Source organism: Rhopalosiphum padi, chromosome 1, assembly GCF_020882245.1.
Source record: "Rhopalosiphum padi isolate XX-2018 chromosome 1, ASM2088224v1, whole genome shotgun sequence".
In the NCBI taxonomy this organism is placed as follows: Eukaryota; Metazoa; Arthropoda; class Insecta; order Hemiptera; family Aphididae; genus Rhopalosiphum; species Rhopalosiphum padi.
The window spans coordinates 30,128,693-30,148,774 of NC_083597.1; the positions used below are offsets into that span (position 1 = coordinate 30,128,693).

Below are 20,082 nucleotides of genomic sequence, written 5' to 3' on the forward strand. Positions count from 1 at the left end.
TATAAATGGTTATATTATTTTCATTTAGAAAAACATAAACACAATGTATTTTTTATTTTATATATATTTTATAATTGAATATTATTGATACGTTCTATATAATAAACATAATACTAATTAGATCTTCTTTATTTTGAAATTATTTTTTCGTTTTTTCATTTTATATTTTATCTTTGGAAATCTTTTATTACGTATATTATAATATTGTATGTTTAATATTTTATAATTTTTATTTAACATGAGATTTTGAATTTTCAAATATAATTTTGTTATAAACTCAATAATGGACGGTTATAATTCATTGAATTGTAATGTAAGATATAAATATTGAATTATCGTTCGTTAAAATTGGTTGTAGTATTCATTTCGAGTGACTACACATTACACAGTTTATTAAACCGTTTTGAAACTCGTATTTACATCAATATAGTATACTTGTATACCGTATACGTTTTGAGACACACTCCTCTTTCACTTTATAAACTCACATAAATTTTCCCCCCCACATATTTGTGACGTCATAAAGTGCTTGGCTATGCTACAATTTACAAAAAAAAAGAATGCTTACTATATCAACACGCATGCGTTAGTTGAAATTCGTTTGTTAGTTTCTATGCGCCACAAGTAGCGTTACACAGTTTATTGCTTTCAATCGGTGTTGTTGGCGGTAAGTTTTTTTTTATTAATTTTCACTTTTTTTTTGTATTTGTTTCATTGCTTGTAGAAATTTTAATCAAATAAAGACACAATATATATTAGTATAATGAAATTAAGATATTATTGATTTTAATATATTTACTACAGTTTATTTCGTTAAAATTCTAAAAAAAATACAATTGTTATATTATTTTATACTGTAAATCGAATTATTTTACGTATTTTTTATACTATTTTCTTTAATTTATCTAAATAATACAATAATGAGTTTCGTTTAATATTGTTTTACTAGATATATTATGCCAATATAAAAATAATATATATGTTGTTATAGCCTTTCAAAAATAGTTGTCACTGCCTCCTCCCCTTTCAAAAAAAAAAAAAAAATTGACTTATGATTTTATTGAACGCATACTTAATATATTTTTATGTGAATAATATAAAACCTCATTAAGAAATAAGTAAAACAATTTAAACAAAAAAGGTAAAAAAATACCTACATAATCTGTTTTTTTTTATTTTTTGTCAATTTTTGAAATTTATAAATTAATATATTTCATTTCATAAAGATACGTAACAGATATTATAATTGTAGTATTTATTATCAAGTTAAGATTTTTTGTAGGGTAGGTTATCAAATTTTTAAATAAATCTATAATATGTGGTATAAATTACTGAATGAGTTACGAGATGAAATATTTCTAATCAATTATATTACATTTAAATTAACTTAACAAATTGAACTATTGACTTTTAATTTTCTTAGCCACCTCTAATATAATTATCTTATGGCATTAACAAAGATTTGCCGTTTGAAGTAAATCAATTAAAAATTACAATTATAAATTTATTTGCACTTTTTACTTTATCACTTTTTTATTAATTTAAAAAAATTCTCCAATCTATTATAGAAGCTCATTAAAATATTACACTCTACTGGTTTGTAACATTGATAACATAAAACGTAATCTGAATATTATGAATTACAGTAATAAATAATTGTTTTATTTCATTGATATTGTTAGATATTTTGCAATTAATAATACTTTTTTAGAATAGTATAGAATATTCTAGAATATACTAGAATATTATAGTTAGTGAAGCGATATTGTAATATAATGCAAGTGTATTATAATATAACATAATAATATAGATATCAGTAATTATATCCTATGAAAATATTATTTCAATTAATGGAATTAATTATTACATAAAACATTTTTTTTTACGCAATATAACATATTATAATTAAAATTAGACAGAAACGATTATGGTGAATGTATAAAAAAGATTGAAATAATTTAAAGATAAAAACAGATATGGTTTGAAATGTTTAATCACGATTTAATTTATTTTTTGGAAATCATAATTATTTGTTAATAAAAATGCATTGAATATTATTTAGTTAGGTTTTACAAGACAATACCTATACTTATCTTATACACACATATCTTAATAATTTACTTTAAGTATATATAGCAATTGTGTATGTATACTTTAATTAAATAATGTTTCTTATTAATTCAAAAATATTTAACTATTATAATATATAGGCACTTGTCTTGCTATTTTTTAAATATAAATATTTGTTTTATGTAAACAACATTGAATGTCATTTAGAGAAAATAATACTTCATATTTGTTATAAAAGCAAATTTAAAATTAATTAGATTACAACTTGAATTTAGTATAGTTTATTACAATTGATGCATTTAAGAATTTATTATATGAGTTTATGTTATTACAGATAAGTGTTGATAAGACTGAGACTTATTTTATTGAAGTCACACAAATAATAAATCATATTCAAAATGATACGTTCCATATGCAGACTACCTCATAAAATAGCTGGACAAATGGCCGTTGATATTCTATCTAGGAGTATGGCTGGACAGGCACCACAAAAAATGGAAGATTATTTCAAAGGCAAAAAATTCATCGTCACTGGATCTTGTGCTGGTTAGTTATACGATTAAATAAATAACAGTAAATATCATAAATGATTTATATATATAAGCACGTGTTAAATACACTAAATGTGTCATGCGCACTACGCGTATTTGTATAGGATGTAATATATATATATATAATGTAGGCATTATGTACCTACAGTACAATGTTTAAGTATTGTAAAGTACAAAATATTATATCAACAAAAATATATAAGCGATTAACAGACATGGACGCATTACAAATTGTGCCATAATTTGTTTTATAATTTATTTAAAGCTATTCTCGGATAAGGTATCCACTGTAAACGATTTACAGAGATTTATTTACATTTTATTAGTTAAGAAATTCTTAAATTTTTTCGAAAATATATAACCATTCAATTCACTATGGTATGAAAAACCATATTTTCTCAAATTGTTTTTCAAATGTTATTATGTTTATTCACCGCCGATTTAAACTTCATATTAATACAGCATAACTGTAGATAAATGATAAGTGTGATGTGAGATAATTTTTTGAAATTAAATTATATTGATTGTAAAGGTATAAAACCAAATACAAGCAAACCAGCATTGAAATTGGAGTGATTAATACAAATTGAAAATTTTATGATAATACAAAGTCGGTCTGAAACAATATTCAAAGCATGTCCGTTCAAATAATATTAAAAATCATTAAAAATTAAAGCTTAAAATAATTTGTAGAATTTAATGAATTATATAATATTATTATGCATTGCAATTATTTTAAATCTTTATAATTTAATGATTATAATAATAGAAATATATAAATACAATTATTTAATATTTAATTATATTTAAATTGTAAATTATTATATATTCAATGAAAAATTAATTTTCCCTTTTAGTTTTTGAGATTATAACTCTTTTATTTTCATTGCTTAAGGAATTGTTACAAAATATTTTTATAATCTTTAACATTTAATTTCAATGGTTTATTAAAATTTCACTTTTCTTTTTTATACTGTGACCAACAATATTTATAATTTTACGTTCTGAAATGTTTATCTAAACATTTTAATAATGAATAAATATTGATTATGGATCAATTAAATGAATAATTTATATTTTTAATAGTGCCGATTGCGATGTAGTATCCCTTGGTGCTTTACTCTTCTTATAGTATACACTAATTGAAAATGCTTATATAACAACATAAGATAGACTCAATTAGTCGATTTGTGTACCAGACCATAAAGATAATTAGGTGCCTATTCTGTTTTTAATTTCTGATAAATTTCAAAATCAGGCTATTATAAAAAAGAGAACACAGCGTAGTGTAAAATCGCGTAGTTTTGATTAACGAAAATTGTATGATGTATTATAAGTACTACAAATGTCAGTACCACTACCATAACTCGAATGTCATGAAAACCTAGATAAACGTTAATTATTGAACAGTTCATTGCTCTTGATATAACTTATATATAAATTAGACACCTACATTATTAATCTGTTTTTTATCTGGAAAAAACTTCGACATTTTGAAATTATTTATCTCACAAATACAAAAATATGTCTTATCAAAGTAATTAACAATAAATTAAAATATTTTTTAATCTTGAATTTATATTATATTTATTTACCTGTATTCAATTTAGTTACAAAATATCCAATTTATATTTTTTACTGTTTAAAAAATTTAGATACAGATTTATAAAATACAACATATATATATATACCTATTCATATTTAAAATAATTATAAAGTTTAAATTTAAATATATTAACCTAAAAAAACTAAATTGATTAAATATTTTTATATTTTGTAACATACATACAATTTTATAACATTAATTCTGAGTTATTCTGAGTTTATAAAATCGAACTAATTTAATATTCAATGGAATCTAATGGACCAATCATGACCTCTAAATTATATTTGAGTGATCATTAACTCAATATTAAATAATTAAATGATTAACTATAGTTCACGCGACCTGACATAATATATATTTAATTTTCATAAAAAGGATAATCAACGATTTATTATAAATTACCGAAAATTAATAATTATATAAATATTTTCATTTAGTGCTGTTTAAATAAATTATAATAAATAAAGTGGGCTTACAAAAATAAATTTACTTTTTTTGAAATATATATAATTATAAATAAATTATTTAATAACATATTCAATGTTTACATTATGTTTGAGAAAGATATCAATAATTAAGTAAGGTATACATTATTTGTATATTTCGCTATTTTACGTATTTTAAGTTCTTTATTCAATTATTTTAGAGTTTAAAGTTTATGGTATTAAATTGTATTTTATATTATAATGTATTTATGGTGATACTCCAATATGGTTTAATGTCGTAACCACTTAATACAATTTATTTCTATTATATAAATAATCACAAATCTTAGGATAGGGTACTTAATATCAACTGGTTTTTCGAAGTGCATTTGAAAATTGTTAAATGGCGAATATTTGATGAATAATAATAAAAATGTATGTTGTTTTTCAGGTATGGGTGAAAAAATTACAGAGAGATTGATAGATTTGGGTTCATTTGTTTACGCGGTGGTAGAGAAGGAAGAAGGCGCTGCTAAAGCGTTACCAAATACTAAACAAATATTTTGTGATGTTTCCAATTGGGAAGACACTTATAAAAAAATGTTGGACATTGGTCCAGTACATGGTTTGGTCAACAATGCCGGTGTAGCTGTTATAGAGTCATTTTTCGATGTCACTGAACATGGTTGGGATAAGTTAGTAAAATTTTATTTTATTTCATAAATATTATATTCACGTGACTAATATAAATATGATTACACGATGAATATATTTTTTAATTATTTAGATTAGACTTAATTCTCAATAAAACACTATTAATATTTATGTTTGGAAATTACATTTTCGATTAAGATTTGCAGAAAAATATAGTTTATAATTTAAAATATTTTTAAAAAATTATACTTTTTTTTGACAAAAATTTAAAATAAATAAATAAAATGGTTTTGTTACTTTTCAAGACCAATTAATCTTCCGTTATGGCCATTATTATATAATACTTATAATAATAATTCAATATAAACTAACTAACGAAAGTAGAGTTTTATGAACTAGAGATTAATCATGTAATTAAGCATGAAAATAAAAACGATACTAAATTGTGATAATGAACAGTTTATTAAAAAATAATTTCTGGTATTACAAAAGAATTCAGAATTTTAAACATACAATTTGTTGAAGTACGATTTTAATTCTGAATTTGCGAAGACAATGTTTTTATTGAACTTTTTGAACTTAAAATTGATATTGTGTATACTAATATAATATTGTACTGTCGTATAACAAACATGAATTACAATAGACTCAATTATTTAAAAATATAAGTTAAATTTTTCTAAAAAAAAAATTTCAAGTAATTTTTAATAGGATAAATAAATAACTTAAACTGTGGTGTATTTGAAATAAACAATATATTTGTTGTTTAGGACTTTAAATATCAACGCCAGAGCCTTAGTGAGAATAAGTCAGGCAGTGGCAAAAAACATGATTGATGCCGGTATCAAAGGATCTATTGTAAACATATCTTCGACAATTTCTACGGTAAGTTATAATATCTGTGACAACGACAACAACTAGTAGTATCCGTATAATGCGATATTGTTAAACAATTAGTAACACGAGTTTTGTATGTAAATCAACGGTTCACTTATGTTTGCTTAAAAATAAAAAAAATAAAAAAACAACAACAAAAAACTACAAATTAATCACGTCTCACAGCAATCAGGTTGGGCGGTGTTAAGTGGTCGTGTTGCAATAATAATATTATGACAGCCGAGTGACGCAATTTACATTTTATTTGTTTTGAAACTTCTACAGAGAGCCATACCCGATCATACGACATATTGTGCATCTAAAGGAGCCGTGAATCAAATAACTAGAACGATGGCAATCGAACTGGGCAAATACGGTATCCGTACCAACAACGTTAATCCGACTGTGGTGTTGACTCGAATGGGTAAAATCGCGTGGTCAGACCCAGAAAAATCGGGACCCATAATGAGACGAATCCCACTGGGCAGATTCGCAGGTTTGTGAATTTTGCAGCGAGTGCTGTGTCGAAACGAAAACGAATCGTGTCGACGCGCACGCTTCAGACGACGAACGTTTGTCATGATATTATTTTACTGGTGATGTTCAATCTTGTGTTTCTGTTATGCTTTTAGAAACCGACGACATTGCGAACGCTGTGATTTTCATGCTCAGCGACTACTCCACCATGGTAAACGGAACGGCTCTCGTAGTCGACGGTGGATTCTTGGCCGGATAGACGGATTCGCTGTGAAACAGAGACATTATCAAGGAATTCACTAATTCAACGTAAAAATATACTGTTTTATGTATATTATATTCCAACTCGAACTATTTAAATAATAATAATATGTTATTAAAATATATTTATTACATCCATTGTACAATAATTCTCATACTTTTTTTGACAATACACTGTGTATCCTAAACCATTAATTTTATTAAATTTCACATTTTGATTTGAAAAATGTTTCTGTTTTTTTTTTATCTGTATATTTTTATAGTTTTTGGCGTTTTTGCAGCTTAATCAATAATTAATAACACACATACCATAACTGTTTAAGTTATACAACAACAACATTAATATTCATTGTAATGTTTAGGTAGACTGTTTAAATGATTTGCTAATTTATTAAATTATCCGGTAAACAATTAACTTTAAATACTTATTTACGTGAAACCAAATTAGTATGTATGTAAATAAAAAAAATAAATATTTTTTACTCAATCATATTTTATTTAAACAATTATTCTGATTTTACTCATTCATTTATTTTTCTTGTGATACTACAAATAAAAAAAACATTAATGTTAATCAAATAATTTATTCTTCGTAATTTTTACTTTAATTAACCAAAAATCTAGCTTTAAATTCTGTGTTCTATTAAAAATGAGGAAAACTTAGATTACGTTATAGTCAGTGATTATCTAAGCATGATTGATATTTTGATAGCATAAAAATAAATTTAATCCAAACGATATGGCACTAAATAATTTTCAAAATATACTTGAAGATATCAGAAGAATAAATTCAAAAACAATTTCACTTATATGGTTACTCGGTCACGCTGTTACTTAAGTTCAATAAATTGCAGAAAAACAGGCCAAAATATCTTTTCAGTTTAGTACTATTTTGTTTGCCTATTTGGATATTTTATAGCCAAATTATATTGCTATTTGTAATTTATTATTATTATTTTTTTTGTAATAGAACTTTTAGTTTAACATATTATATTAATTGACAAAAATATCATCTAGTAAATGACAATATAGTTATACATTTATACGGTCAATATCGACGTACCTTAGAACGGTGTAAATTGGAACGTGGTATAAATAACTTAATAATATTCTAAAATTATAAATATTTAAAAAAAATCATCATGTCTCTTCGCTTCTGTAGTTTCGTGTAAGTGAAATATTACTGTAAATATAAATAAAGTACATAATTACGTATACATGTATACAGTTAATATTAATATTTTGACTTATTTAAGATTATTGTTTTTGATCTCCAAAATAGAAACTAGATTTGATTTGCTACAATCAGAAATCTCTCATCTGACAGTACCATCCTGCAGTAGTACACTATGACATTAACCTTTTTAGATACCTACCGTCTTGGTAATCTGGTTCAAATTTTAAATTTGCAGCCATAATATGTTCTATAATACTCATAACCTTTACTATTATTAACGACTAATGTTTCATTGACTTTACAGGCTTAGATTTCTGAGAATCGAGGAAAGGGATTAAAAATTTACCATTCGAAACTGTATTTACTGTCACCAGAAACTTAAAGCATCAATATAGAATAATCATTTAATGGTAACTAAATAGCAGAATATCAATTTACACTGAATTTTAACTACGATTTTCTATAAAATATTATATAGACGATTGGGTTTCAAACTTCTCTTAAGTTTTTATCAAAATCAAAATCAATAATTTTTATTCAAAACTATTTTTTTCGTATGCCAGTTAACAATTTGGGAATCAATTCATGAATCTTGTTTCATGGATTATAACTTCAACTAATTAGGTACTTCAGAAGTATTAGCTAATAAGCTTTCTAGATTAACCTATTCGATTTGAACTAGATAGAAACCTCATAAAGCACATTGAATTTAAGTATGTGTATTGTTTACACCTTAACAATAAAAATATATTCGTTAGTTTAGTAGTTGAGAATTAAATAATTTAAATTTATTTTAACATATTGTACTTCATTTTATATATTTAAATACAATTAATAATAATACAATTAGTAATACTTGAATATATTTTTTAACTCGATTTAATATATAATAATGTGTCAAATTGGAATACAGATTATTCAATTATGGTTCTTCAGTAAAAAAAAAATAATAAATAAATATATTATTTTCTAAGATTACTACCTGCAATTAAAATAAATAAAACATTTATTTATTAATAAACAAAAAAAAATGTAAACATCTTTCATAAACTATAATTATTTATTGTTAAGTACTTATAGGCATATAGTATATACAATGTGTACCTAATACCTATATCAGTAATTTAAATATTGCATATAATATTATAGTAGGTAATTATTATAACAATGGTTATGTTTGCGTATATTTGACAAATTGTATGTGACTCGTGAATTATATTTTATATTTTTATGACACTAAAGACTATAGTATTGTATTATAATAAATATATAATATGTTTTAACGAATAATAATAGTGTAAATAATTAATATGATCAATATTAATTTTGTGCTTATTCGGTTCATCGTCAAACCTCGCACATAAGGAAGGGTTCAATAATTGCTTAAAAATTAATTTATTCTGTACAATGAATTATAATTTTAAAAAAACAAAAATTATAACTTTCTTAGACCATTAAAATTCACTTAAAATTTATTTATAAATCATTATTTAATTATTTAGATTAAAAAAAAAAAAAATACAATCTATTACACATTTTATGAGCTATAAGCAGTTAATTACCACAATATTAAACAATGAAAAGAAAACTGTGTTATTTCTACAAATCGGAATTATTTAATTGGAAATTGTGTATTTATTTTAAATATATTATTTTGAATAAACTTACTTTCGTATAATTAAATAAATTGTGGTTAAATCAATAGTATGTACAAGTAAAAAAAAAAAACAAAACAATAATATTGATTAAATGGTACAAGTAATTAAATAATAATAATAACATTTCGATAATAACTTATGCACTACTAAATGTTCTCCGATGTACATATTGCTGGGTAGCCGTTTTTGTTGAATTTAAATATTATTTTTTTCAACTTAAATTTTCAATATTTTTCTAATTTGGAAAACATAAATATTCCAATGCTAATAATGCAATATACTCGTAATATCATTTAATATAGAAACACACACAAAAAAAAAAAAAAAACAAGTACAAATAATACAAATCCAAATGAAATATTGAAACTTCAAATAACAGATATTTACATAACAATAATATACATAATATATTATTATATCGCAGTTATAATATTATTCTTGGTTGTCAATCGCTATTCTCCGTACAACGATTGACCGAAAGAATACTAAGTTATACATACACAATTTACGATTAAGACTACGTTTTAATTTTAGTTGAATGAATATTATTATTATTACTATTAAATTCAATAACACGTAGTGTTTACAGGATTCTTTTTATAGAACAAGACAATATCGTAATAATACATATCGTACGCATGCAATAATATTATTCGTATTATGTAGACGCGAAAACGACAGAAAAATAAGATAAAAAATAGACGGTGATCAATGTTCGTTTCGGCGTGCAGTCATAATTATTATCGAAATAATATAACAACGATAATTATTATAACGATAATATCATAAGCGCCTGTCGGTTTTTTGATTTTTTTTTTTAACAAATACGAAATACAATGTGGTATAATATAATATTATTATTGTTTTAGAGTTTACAATGAGCGATAATGGTTGGTTTGAATTGTGTTTCGTCGTCGTCGTCGTCGTTGTCGTTGTTGCGGAGGCTGGCGACGTGCGTTTCACGTGCGACAGAAATAATGGCCAGCGGCGTATCCTGGGTCATGTGCGGAGGAGGATGCTGTGGCCTGAGCGTGCACTCATCAGATAGAACGAAATGAACTGCCCGGGCTGTCGCGGGACGAGTAGAAGCTCAGGTAGAAGCACAACAGGAGCAGCGCCACCGAAGAACCCAACATGTACACGGACCACGACAGATGACACGTTCCTGCGGACAAACGAACAAAAATATATAATATTAAATGAGTACATATAATAACTGCATGTCGAATTACACCCGTTACGATATTGATATTATTATTATTATTATTTTATTGGTTGACGGTTCAAGCGCGACGTGCAACGATTGAATTACAAATATGGGTAATATCGAATAGAGTTCAAACGATATAATATATTTGCTCTATTTACCGCCTCATTTCTTCTGAAACAGTTCGAGTGAGAACCATCGCGTGTCTAACGGATCGGTGATAGAATAATACTATTATAAGACTTTAATAATGTTATATATGGACATACTGTACCTACTATATTTTTGTAAGGGTGAACGGGTAACCAGCTGTTCACATGTAATCAGTCCCGTCCTCGGAGGGAAAGTGGTGGTTAGCTTAGTGTTTTTACTTGAATTTGGGGCCTCGTGTTTAAAAAAAAAAAAAGGTTCAATTGGTTTCAAATATTATATTATTTCGAGCATTTAAAATGTCATGTTTCGTATAGAAGTACCGCCGTACCGACGAATTTCTTAGAAGTAAAGCGGCGATATACTTTAATAATACGTATTAAGTTAATAACTGTCGCGGTGAAAGCGAAGGGGAACGCAGTAATACTTTCAGAAGACCCTGGGGCTTTTTTTTTCATGTTCATAACTTTACTGCTTATACCCTTAATTTGATTTTTGAAGATATAATATAGTCCATCATACCAGCTGCTATGACTTTTTTTTTAAGTAACTCAAAGACAACACTATTTTTTTGTTTCCACCGCGAGATGAAAAATTCATCTGAAATTAATTTATATTTTAAATCAGTCAATGTATGAACGATAAAATAGTAGGTATTTTAAAAATACCTATAAGTATAAATCTATGTTGGGCTTGCCAATTATTTTCGTACCGAGTCTCAAAATAATTATGTTTATTTTGGGTCTTTTATTCCCAAGAATGGCCATGTGTGTAATTTTTAGTTCTTTGGTACAATATTGTTTCAACTTTTTGAGCAGATCAAAGTGGATATTAAATAGTTTTTATTATTTTATAAAAATGAGTATGGTTCCAATAATGATTTTTGAGATGATGGAAATATTTTAAGATTTTTACATAAAACACGAATTCGATTACATGATGTGAAATGTTTTAACTAAAACGTTAAAAACTGTGTTTTTTATATTTTCAGAAAATGTTTACAAATTTAAACGTAAAACATGAACGATATGAAAAAAAAAACACTTTACAGTTTATAAAACTTTTAAGTCAGATAGATCACGCTTACAATATATAATGAATACTATACTCTATTATTAATAATAATATGTAGTTTATAAAACATTTTATAATTTTTTTAACATTCGTATATTCACGAGTTTTAGTGCAAAAATATGAATTCAGTCTACCACTTTCTTTTTTTACTGTGCAAAATAAATTTTAAGACGATTTAAAAAAAGTATGCATTTTTTTCTTTCAGAATTTATATTTTTTTGTTTTATATTAATTTAAAAACAACAACATAACATTACTGATGTGATAGGTTATGTCTCATGCATATTATAATAAAAATATTTATTTATTAATAATATTATTATTATTAATAAATTAAATTATTAAACATATTTACAATAAATATAAAATGAATTTATTAATAAGTAAAAAATGTCAGTTGTTAAAAAATATCTTTTAGTTTAACTTATTAACTTATTAATAAACCTACAGGACAATACTGCAGGCGTTATCGATGGCAATTTAATCTACATCAAGTACATCTAACAAAAACTTTATAGAAACGATTATAATAAAGTTATTATTATTATTATTGAAAATATTTTTAAAATTCTATAAAATTTTAATTTTAATAAAATATACATAGATACTTGTTACATAAAATTAATGCATTTAGCTTTTTTAGTTGTATATATATAATTATAACATTCATAAACTGATTGCAGTTTTTATAAATAAATAATATTATGTTATTTCATAGAAGTCAAGTATGATAACTCGTATAACCAATGTTTAGTATTTTATTTTAACTGCATTGATACAATCATTATAATACATTTAATGATATTATTATAATCTTTTGCATATAATATACCTTACTATATATTGTAATAGGTTACTATATATTCCTTTATATTTATTTTGTATACGTTTTATGATTTGTTTCAAGTAGCAATAATATGAAAACCAATATAATCCCTAGAGATATGCGTATTTGATGTATTTGATCAATAATGATATTCAAGGATACCAAGATTGGTTCTTTTTATGTCAAATATAATATAAATAATTGAATTAATTTAACGCTTATGTATTATGGCATATTATATTATACATTTCTAATGTACTTTTATTTATATTTACATTTGCAATTTAAATAGAATTTTATTATTGACTAATAAAATACAATGTATGAATGTAATCTGTATATTATACTAGTTAACTATTAATATTATGATATTTCAGATAAAATCGATGTATTAGTTTGTCGTTTATATTCAAAAATTTCTAATAGTCTATTTAATAACATTGTAGCAAATTAAAATTATAAGTAAACATTTTTTTAGAGCCGATGACATATTGTTATAAACTGAAACAATAATTTATAAAAAATGTGTGTGTGTGTGTGTATGTGTGTACTGCGTAATCCAGGTTCCCACGTCAAATTCTGGGTTCTTGTAATAAATGTTTGTTATTTATTAATCATTTACACATTATTCGCGTAAATGGAATTTAATAGTTCGAATAGTGGCATTACAATGATTTCTTGAAATGTTGAAGAATATATATTTTTTAGATGTAACATTTCATGACACACATTTTCAGATAAATTTGATTTGTATTTTTGTACAAGTAATTTTGTTTTCAATTCTAATTCTTCATTAGTCAGTGATAAAAATATTAATAATGGTTCAAATGTAACAAATATTTTTGACCATTTAAAATTGATGTTTTAAGTCTGACAAAATAAAGTTGTAATAAATCACATAATTTATACCTAAATTCTATTTTATTATTTCAGGTTCAATACTTTCAGAAGTTCGATAGGAAGTTTCGATAAGATAAATGATTTTTTTTTTCTTTATTCGTCTAGTATTATCTCCGAAATTTGGTACTATTTTAATTTCTTTAGCTCAGTGTTTCTCAACCTTCGTATTATGGCGACACAGTATTAAAATTTTTTATACTTCATGACATACAATAAAAAAAAAAAATAAGGATAATACCTATTAATTTTTGTAAATATAGTGTCAACAACGTTCGTACAATTCGTTTTAATATTAGTATTTTTCGCAACACGTTTGGACACGTTTGGCGACACACCGGTTGAGAAACACTATATTAGCTACTTGTTGTGTTTCGAATAGAATTTGAGGCCAACTATCTCATATATTTTGTAGGTAATTTTTGAATCCTAGAGGATGTTAATTTCTTCATCTAATGATATTCCTATTTTTGTGTAATATTTCTTTGATCAATACACGATAATATTTTATATTAAAACGAAGACATAATCAAACTTATAAACGAAGTGAAATATTTTTTCATTGATTTAACTTCACTGTGATTTTTTCCTGGAAGTGTGTTACCAAGTTTAATTTATTACGCGATATAATGCATTTTGGTACTAGGCAATTGTTTTAAAATTAAATTAATTGCATCAATCGCGAACTTCATCGAGTGTCTCGAATGTTTAATTTAAAATGTTATTTTATGATATAGTTTAATATAAAATAAGTATATATATTAAAATTTCAAAAATTACAAATTAATTTAAACGGGCCCACGCTCCTTTAAAATAGCTGGGACACTGTACTCATAGTCCAACAGCACCCCTCCCCTTGTGGGGGCCCTGGCGTAACCTAATTATATGTTGTGTGGGAAGTTATAAGTGAAAAATATAGAACAATGCTTAGTGTGATATGTTGTTTGTTTGAAATTTAGTTTTAATTAATATTATAAGCCAATTTAAATATTTAATATCGTAGGTAGTTTATTTTTCTAAGTAACTAAAAATAGTATGAAAAAAAAGTAAAAAGTAGAATTATATAAAATTATAAAAGCATGCACTTAGTATGCACATTGATATTACTGCATTTTTTTCATGATCTAGAAAATAAATGTGCATATTTTAATTAGATATTATAGAAAATATGGTAACTCGGTCATTGGGATTGGAAAGGTTTTGTAAACTTTTTGCTTAGTTTCCATACGGTAATAAGATCGTGTAATTATTTTGGATAAACAAGTTAGAATCAGTTATTTTTTGAAGATATGAAATCAATTGATGTGACGCACGGAAATAAGATACATGTATTTGCACGCACATGAGTATTTGTGACCCTTTATAGCAATGCATATATGTTATATAATATTATCGAAACCTATTTTTTTTTTTAATTTGTAAGACATTATCGGATTAATCTATGATTTTGTTGGTTTTTTTTTTAATTTTCCAACAATAACCCAACTACACAACTCTATGATGATGCATTTTATCCGTATAATAAACAATGTAAGTAGTGAGAAGGTTATTATCGATAAATTGATTAGAAATCGACGTTTATTACGATGAGTTATAATTATACGTCATACCACAGCATTGGTTTCGCTAACTTAGTCGGAAAGAAATGCTACCAATGACGATAGTAAAATTCATAGTACGTTATAACTACTGTGCGATATCCAAGGTGGGATGGTGCTAATTGTTGTACGAAAAAAAGGGAAAGCTGAATCAAATGTTATACAAGTATGGTTTTACTTTGTATTTATTTGTATTTACAATAAATATTTTATAATTAACTATTTACTAGACATATGAAAATAATTTAAATATTAAGTTTTGTGTCAGAATAAAAACATAATATTTGGTAATTTATATATTATGGAAGTTGGGGATCACATAACAACCACTGATTTTGAAACAACGATTTTTTTCAGACAATGTATTGTATATATTTATATGGTAGCTATATAAAAATGAATAAAAAACATATTATTTTAGTGATTGGGAATTATATTACATTGTATAACATAATATTATTTTCTAATAAAATATGAGCACTAGTTATCAAATTTTTAACAGGACACCTTGTATTTATTTTTTTATTATAGATAAATATAATTATATGAATTTTTCTATAGTTTATACTTCATCATTTATTAATAATACGTTATTATTGTACTGATGAAAAGATGTCGATAATGTCTACAGTTGTGAAAGTCCGTGTAAGATAGAACATGAAAAGTCATCTTAAATTTGTTATTCTTTGTGTCGTTTTTAAATTAAATTGTATCGATTTTTTAATGACTTCGAAATCAGATGTCATTGTAAAACGTATTTAAAACTGATTAAGTTTGGAGATAAATGGTAGAAAAAGACTGTAGTTCAATTTTTATCAAGATACTAAAGATTAAATAAGGTGTACGTAACATAGTTCATATTTTATTTGGAATGATTAATACTAGACAGCTTAAGATCAAATTATTAACGTTAATAATTGTAATTGAAATTCAAATAAAAATCAATGCAGATATTCTTAGTTAAATTTTCATTTCAATCGATTTTAAATAATAAACAACAAATTAAAATACTGTAGTCGTAAAATTTCTAAAATTAACCAAATTCTGGTGACAATACACACATTAAATATAATATGATATATTTGTGATTCAAAAAAGTTATACAATTTTAAATAATTATTTGATATAAACAATGACGTTTTCTTGTTTTCTTATACTTGAATTTTAATAAGTACCTTATTTCTACGTAGTATTTTTAAAATGTATTATTCTATTTATGAAATTCTATGTTTTAGTTCAAACCACTAATAAGAGTCGATTACGATTCTCTGAAATAGACGTTATTATTTACGTCTTATTCACAGGATTTCTCGTCAATAATGACGGTAAATAATTTTATTAGTCTCGTAAATGTATTTCATGAAAATAATTCCATTTTAATTACCTGATGATTTGAAATTCACATTGAGGAATTTCAATAAAGCCTGGGAATGAAATATCTCCTTTGAAATAAAACAGGCGTAATACAGGCAAAATATATGTGAATATTGCACATGCTAAAATTGTAGAGCGCATATTATAATATTACGCAATTTGAGAGTGACTATATATTCAACAACCCTGTTATTTGAGATAACGTGCTCTTACCTAGCTTATATGGTCCAGATATGTTCCCACAGGACTCTTTCACTTCTCTATTATCCCAGCCAATCGGATAAATAGCGCCACCACTGCTGACAAGAGCCGCTGAAAAAAAAAATATTATTAATTATAATTAATTGATAACTTTAGTAATACAAAAACTAAACAGAATGGACAAACATTTGTGAGAAAATCAAAATAAATACAATTATAAAATTTAAATAAATTAACTATTAAGATGTATATAATTACTTTATATTTATATAGTCACTAATAAATAACTTATTAAAATAATTTGAAAATTATATTAGTTATAAAAAAATATTTATATAAAAATATAAACTTTAAAAAGGGATAAATTGCTTTGTTGTATAGTAAATTTTAAATTACATTTAGTTATTGTATAGTTTACTGTATGGGCTGTGTAAGATTTTGAGTCAGTTTTTATTTCTAAAAATGTTGTATAATTATTCATCTTTCTATTAATAAAATAGTTTCAACATCATTTTTGCCAAGACCATTGTACCTATAAGAATGGCGTAAATAGGTTTATGGTATAAAAACCTTAAAAATAGCTCAAATTTTTTGAAAATTGTATTGTGTATATAAAATTATAATAATATGTGTAATAGAAACAATTTTAAATCACTGCGAAATTACCTACTATTATATTTAGAAAAAAAAAAATCGCTATCTTTTGTTTAAAATATCTATGAAAAATTTATTACGCATCATATTTATGTACCATTGACATTTTAAATTTCTGTAGGAAAAGCTTTCAAGGAAATTTTAAATATATTTTTAAACATTTGGATTTGAAAAAATGTTAACATTATAAATCGAAAAAAAATATAAAATTATAAATATTTACTTATATCTTAAAAGATCTAAAATATTTTAAAAAAATATATAATTTTTTAATATACTAATATAAAAATGTTATGAATTTAATTTAAAATAACTACGGTAATCTAAATTCAATTTTCAAATATTAAAAATATTTCAATATTGAAGTTTGAAGTATTTTTTCTGGTTAAAAAGTGTCTACTGACACAAAAGAAAAATGCACGAACATAAATAAAATAATTGTAAAAAAAGGTAATCTTGAACCCGTTTAGAATCTTATACAGTATAATACATTCATTGTTAAACACATCGTACGTAATATAAACAATTATATTCATAATGACTATATATGACTTGATTACATTGAATTTAGTGTATAATTACATGGTTAATTTATGTTAATCTCTATTAGATTCACACTATTTTTAAATTGAAAAAAATGAAATATAATACAATTTCAAACGCATATTTGTAACCACAGCGAAAAGTTTGCATATGATAGTTCAATGCAAATACATTTGATCATATTATCATGATGATAAAAAAGAAATAAATGTATTTATAAAAAAAAAAAAAAAACAAAACAAAAACAAAAACCAAGAAACTAGTGTAGTATATAAATTAGCAATTAATTAAAATCATCCGTAACTTTCAAATTTATAAATATGTTAATTTAAATTAGCATCCCAGTTACTAGGTACTGTGAGATAATTATTATAATTCAAATGAATAATGACACAGTTCATTAGAGTTTGATGATTAGACTATCTATTTGAAGTTACAATACTGTAATGTAAAAGAATCGCATTATAATATTATGATGTAATCAAATTTAATATTCTTTTGAACCTACGCATTTTACCGACAAGACAATTTCCTTATATAATGCATAATGTATTTTTTTAAATTTGTTATTTAAAAACGTAAACACATATACATACATTCAAATAGTTGTATGCCTAATGTTTATAATATGACTTATTCTTTATTTTTGTCATTTTTATCAATTATTCATTATTTTGTATTTATTTTTACACAATTATACATTTTTCAAACTACTTTAAATTTTCAAGAATGATTTTTTTTAAATTTTTATTATTATCAGTAGGTTAAAATACATAAAATAATATTAGATCGTCGTTAAATGAAGCAACGTTTCAACCAAGACAATGATTCTAAGAACTAATAAAATAAAATATTTTTAAAATAATTAATAGTCTTAGTTTTTGGTTTTAAATTTTCGGCCAAAATAAAAATTATGACGAATTCAAAATGTATACTAACTAATTATTACTAAGTTCGTAACGATAAAAAAATAATTGATTCTGTGTTGATTTATCGGATTAAGATATTATGAGGTTCCTACGCCTTTCGGAAATCTTACAAATGATATATTATTATAAATCTACCAATCAATGTATCGTTATGATTTTGTTTACTCTATGAGTATATCGAATACAATTTTTGAAGACGAAATGTACCAGAATGATTTGTACAGCGATCTACCAATACATCTGCTAGTAAATATCATTATAGGTACGTTTCATTGACCTCTTATCGTGATCATAGATTGTTGGTATGAAATAACTAGACAAAAACAAGGACTAGCTGATAAGGTTTTGGGTGGAACCCAAGAGACATTGACTCTATAGAGCAAATTCTAATAATATATTTTCCATTCAGTTCGCATAAATCCAACTAATAGAGTATTGCGACCACGTATTTCTAGCTGGTACTATTCATATCCCGTCTGCTTATGCACACAGTGTGGTTCATCTCCTCGGGCTGCAGGAGTATAATATTTAAACTGAAATGCTTTCCAGTTTTAGACATTGTTCACAAATTGAATATATAATTTCGTGGCAATTAATATTCATCCACACATACACAAGCTGTGTATTTTTATGTGAGGATTCACAACTCTCATCTCGCGTGTAAAAAAAAAAATAAATAAATAAATAAATAAAACGTAACCGAAAACATTTGTCGCGCTATTATAATGTGTACCTATATACGTTCACAAAAGTGGGTATTATATTATTTTATTATGATTTATATTTCAAGTGTGTGTTAAATTTTAAAACTAGTAATAAATAATAAACGAATATTTTGATATCGCACAAATGAACGGAATACAAGTCTACAGCC

General features: G+C 24.4%; 2 protein-coding genes across 2 annotated transcripts in view; one reads left to right on the forward strand and one right to left on the reverse strand.

The window, feature by feature from the left end:
- Nucleotides 1–516: 516 nt before the first annotated feature.
- Nucleotides 517–7,147, forward strand: LOC132931684 (L-xylulose reductase-like). The gene is made up of 6 exons (XM_060997614.1): nt 517–667; nt 2,405–2,616; nt 5,104–5,347; nt 6,077–6,191; nt 6,468–6,678; nt 6,815–7,147. The coding sequence occupies exons 2-6, from the start codon at nt 2,469–2,471 to the stop codon at nt 6,916–6,918; spliced, it is 822 nt and encodes a 273-aa protein (XP_060853597.1). The 5' UTR covers nt 517–667; nt 2,405–2,468; the 3' UTR covers nt 6,919–7,147.
- Nucleotides 7,148–8,960: 1,813 nt separating this feature from the next.
- The window catches only part of LOC132931685 (LHFPL tetraspan subfamily member 1 protein-like), a 224,610-nt gene continuing 213,488 nt past the window's right edge, over nt 8,961–20,082 (reverse strand). The window contains exons 5-6 of the mRNA XM_060997615.1: nt 17,095–17,193; nt 8,961–10,920 (exon numbers count right to left, since the gene is read on the reverse strand). Of these exons, the coding sequence (XP_060853598.1) occupies nt 10,796–10,920; nt 17,095–17,193 (224 nt within the window). The 3' untranslated portion in view covers nt 8,961–10,795. The remainder of the gene's footprint in view (nt 10,921–17,094; nt 17,194–20,082) is intronic.

Coding starts and splice junctions, on each gene's coding strand:
- LOC132931684 (XM_060997614.1), top strand. CDS start 2,469: ATGATACGTTCCATATGCAGACTACCTCATAAAATAGCTGGACAAATG. Junction 6,192..6,467: donor TATCTTCGACAATTTCTACG/GTAAGTTATAAT, acceptor AAACTTCTACAG/AGAGCCATACCCGATCATAC. Junction 6,679..6,814: donor CCCACTGGGCAGATTCGCAG/GTTTGTGAATTT, acceptor TTATGCTTTTAG/AAACCGACGACATTGCGAAC.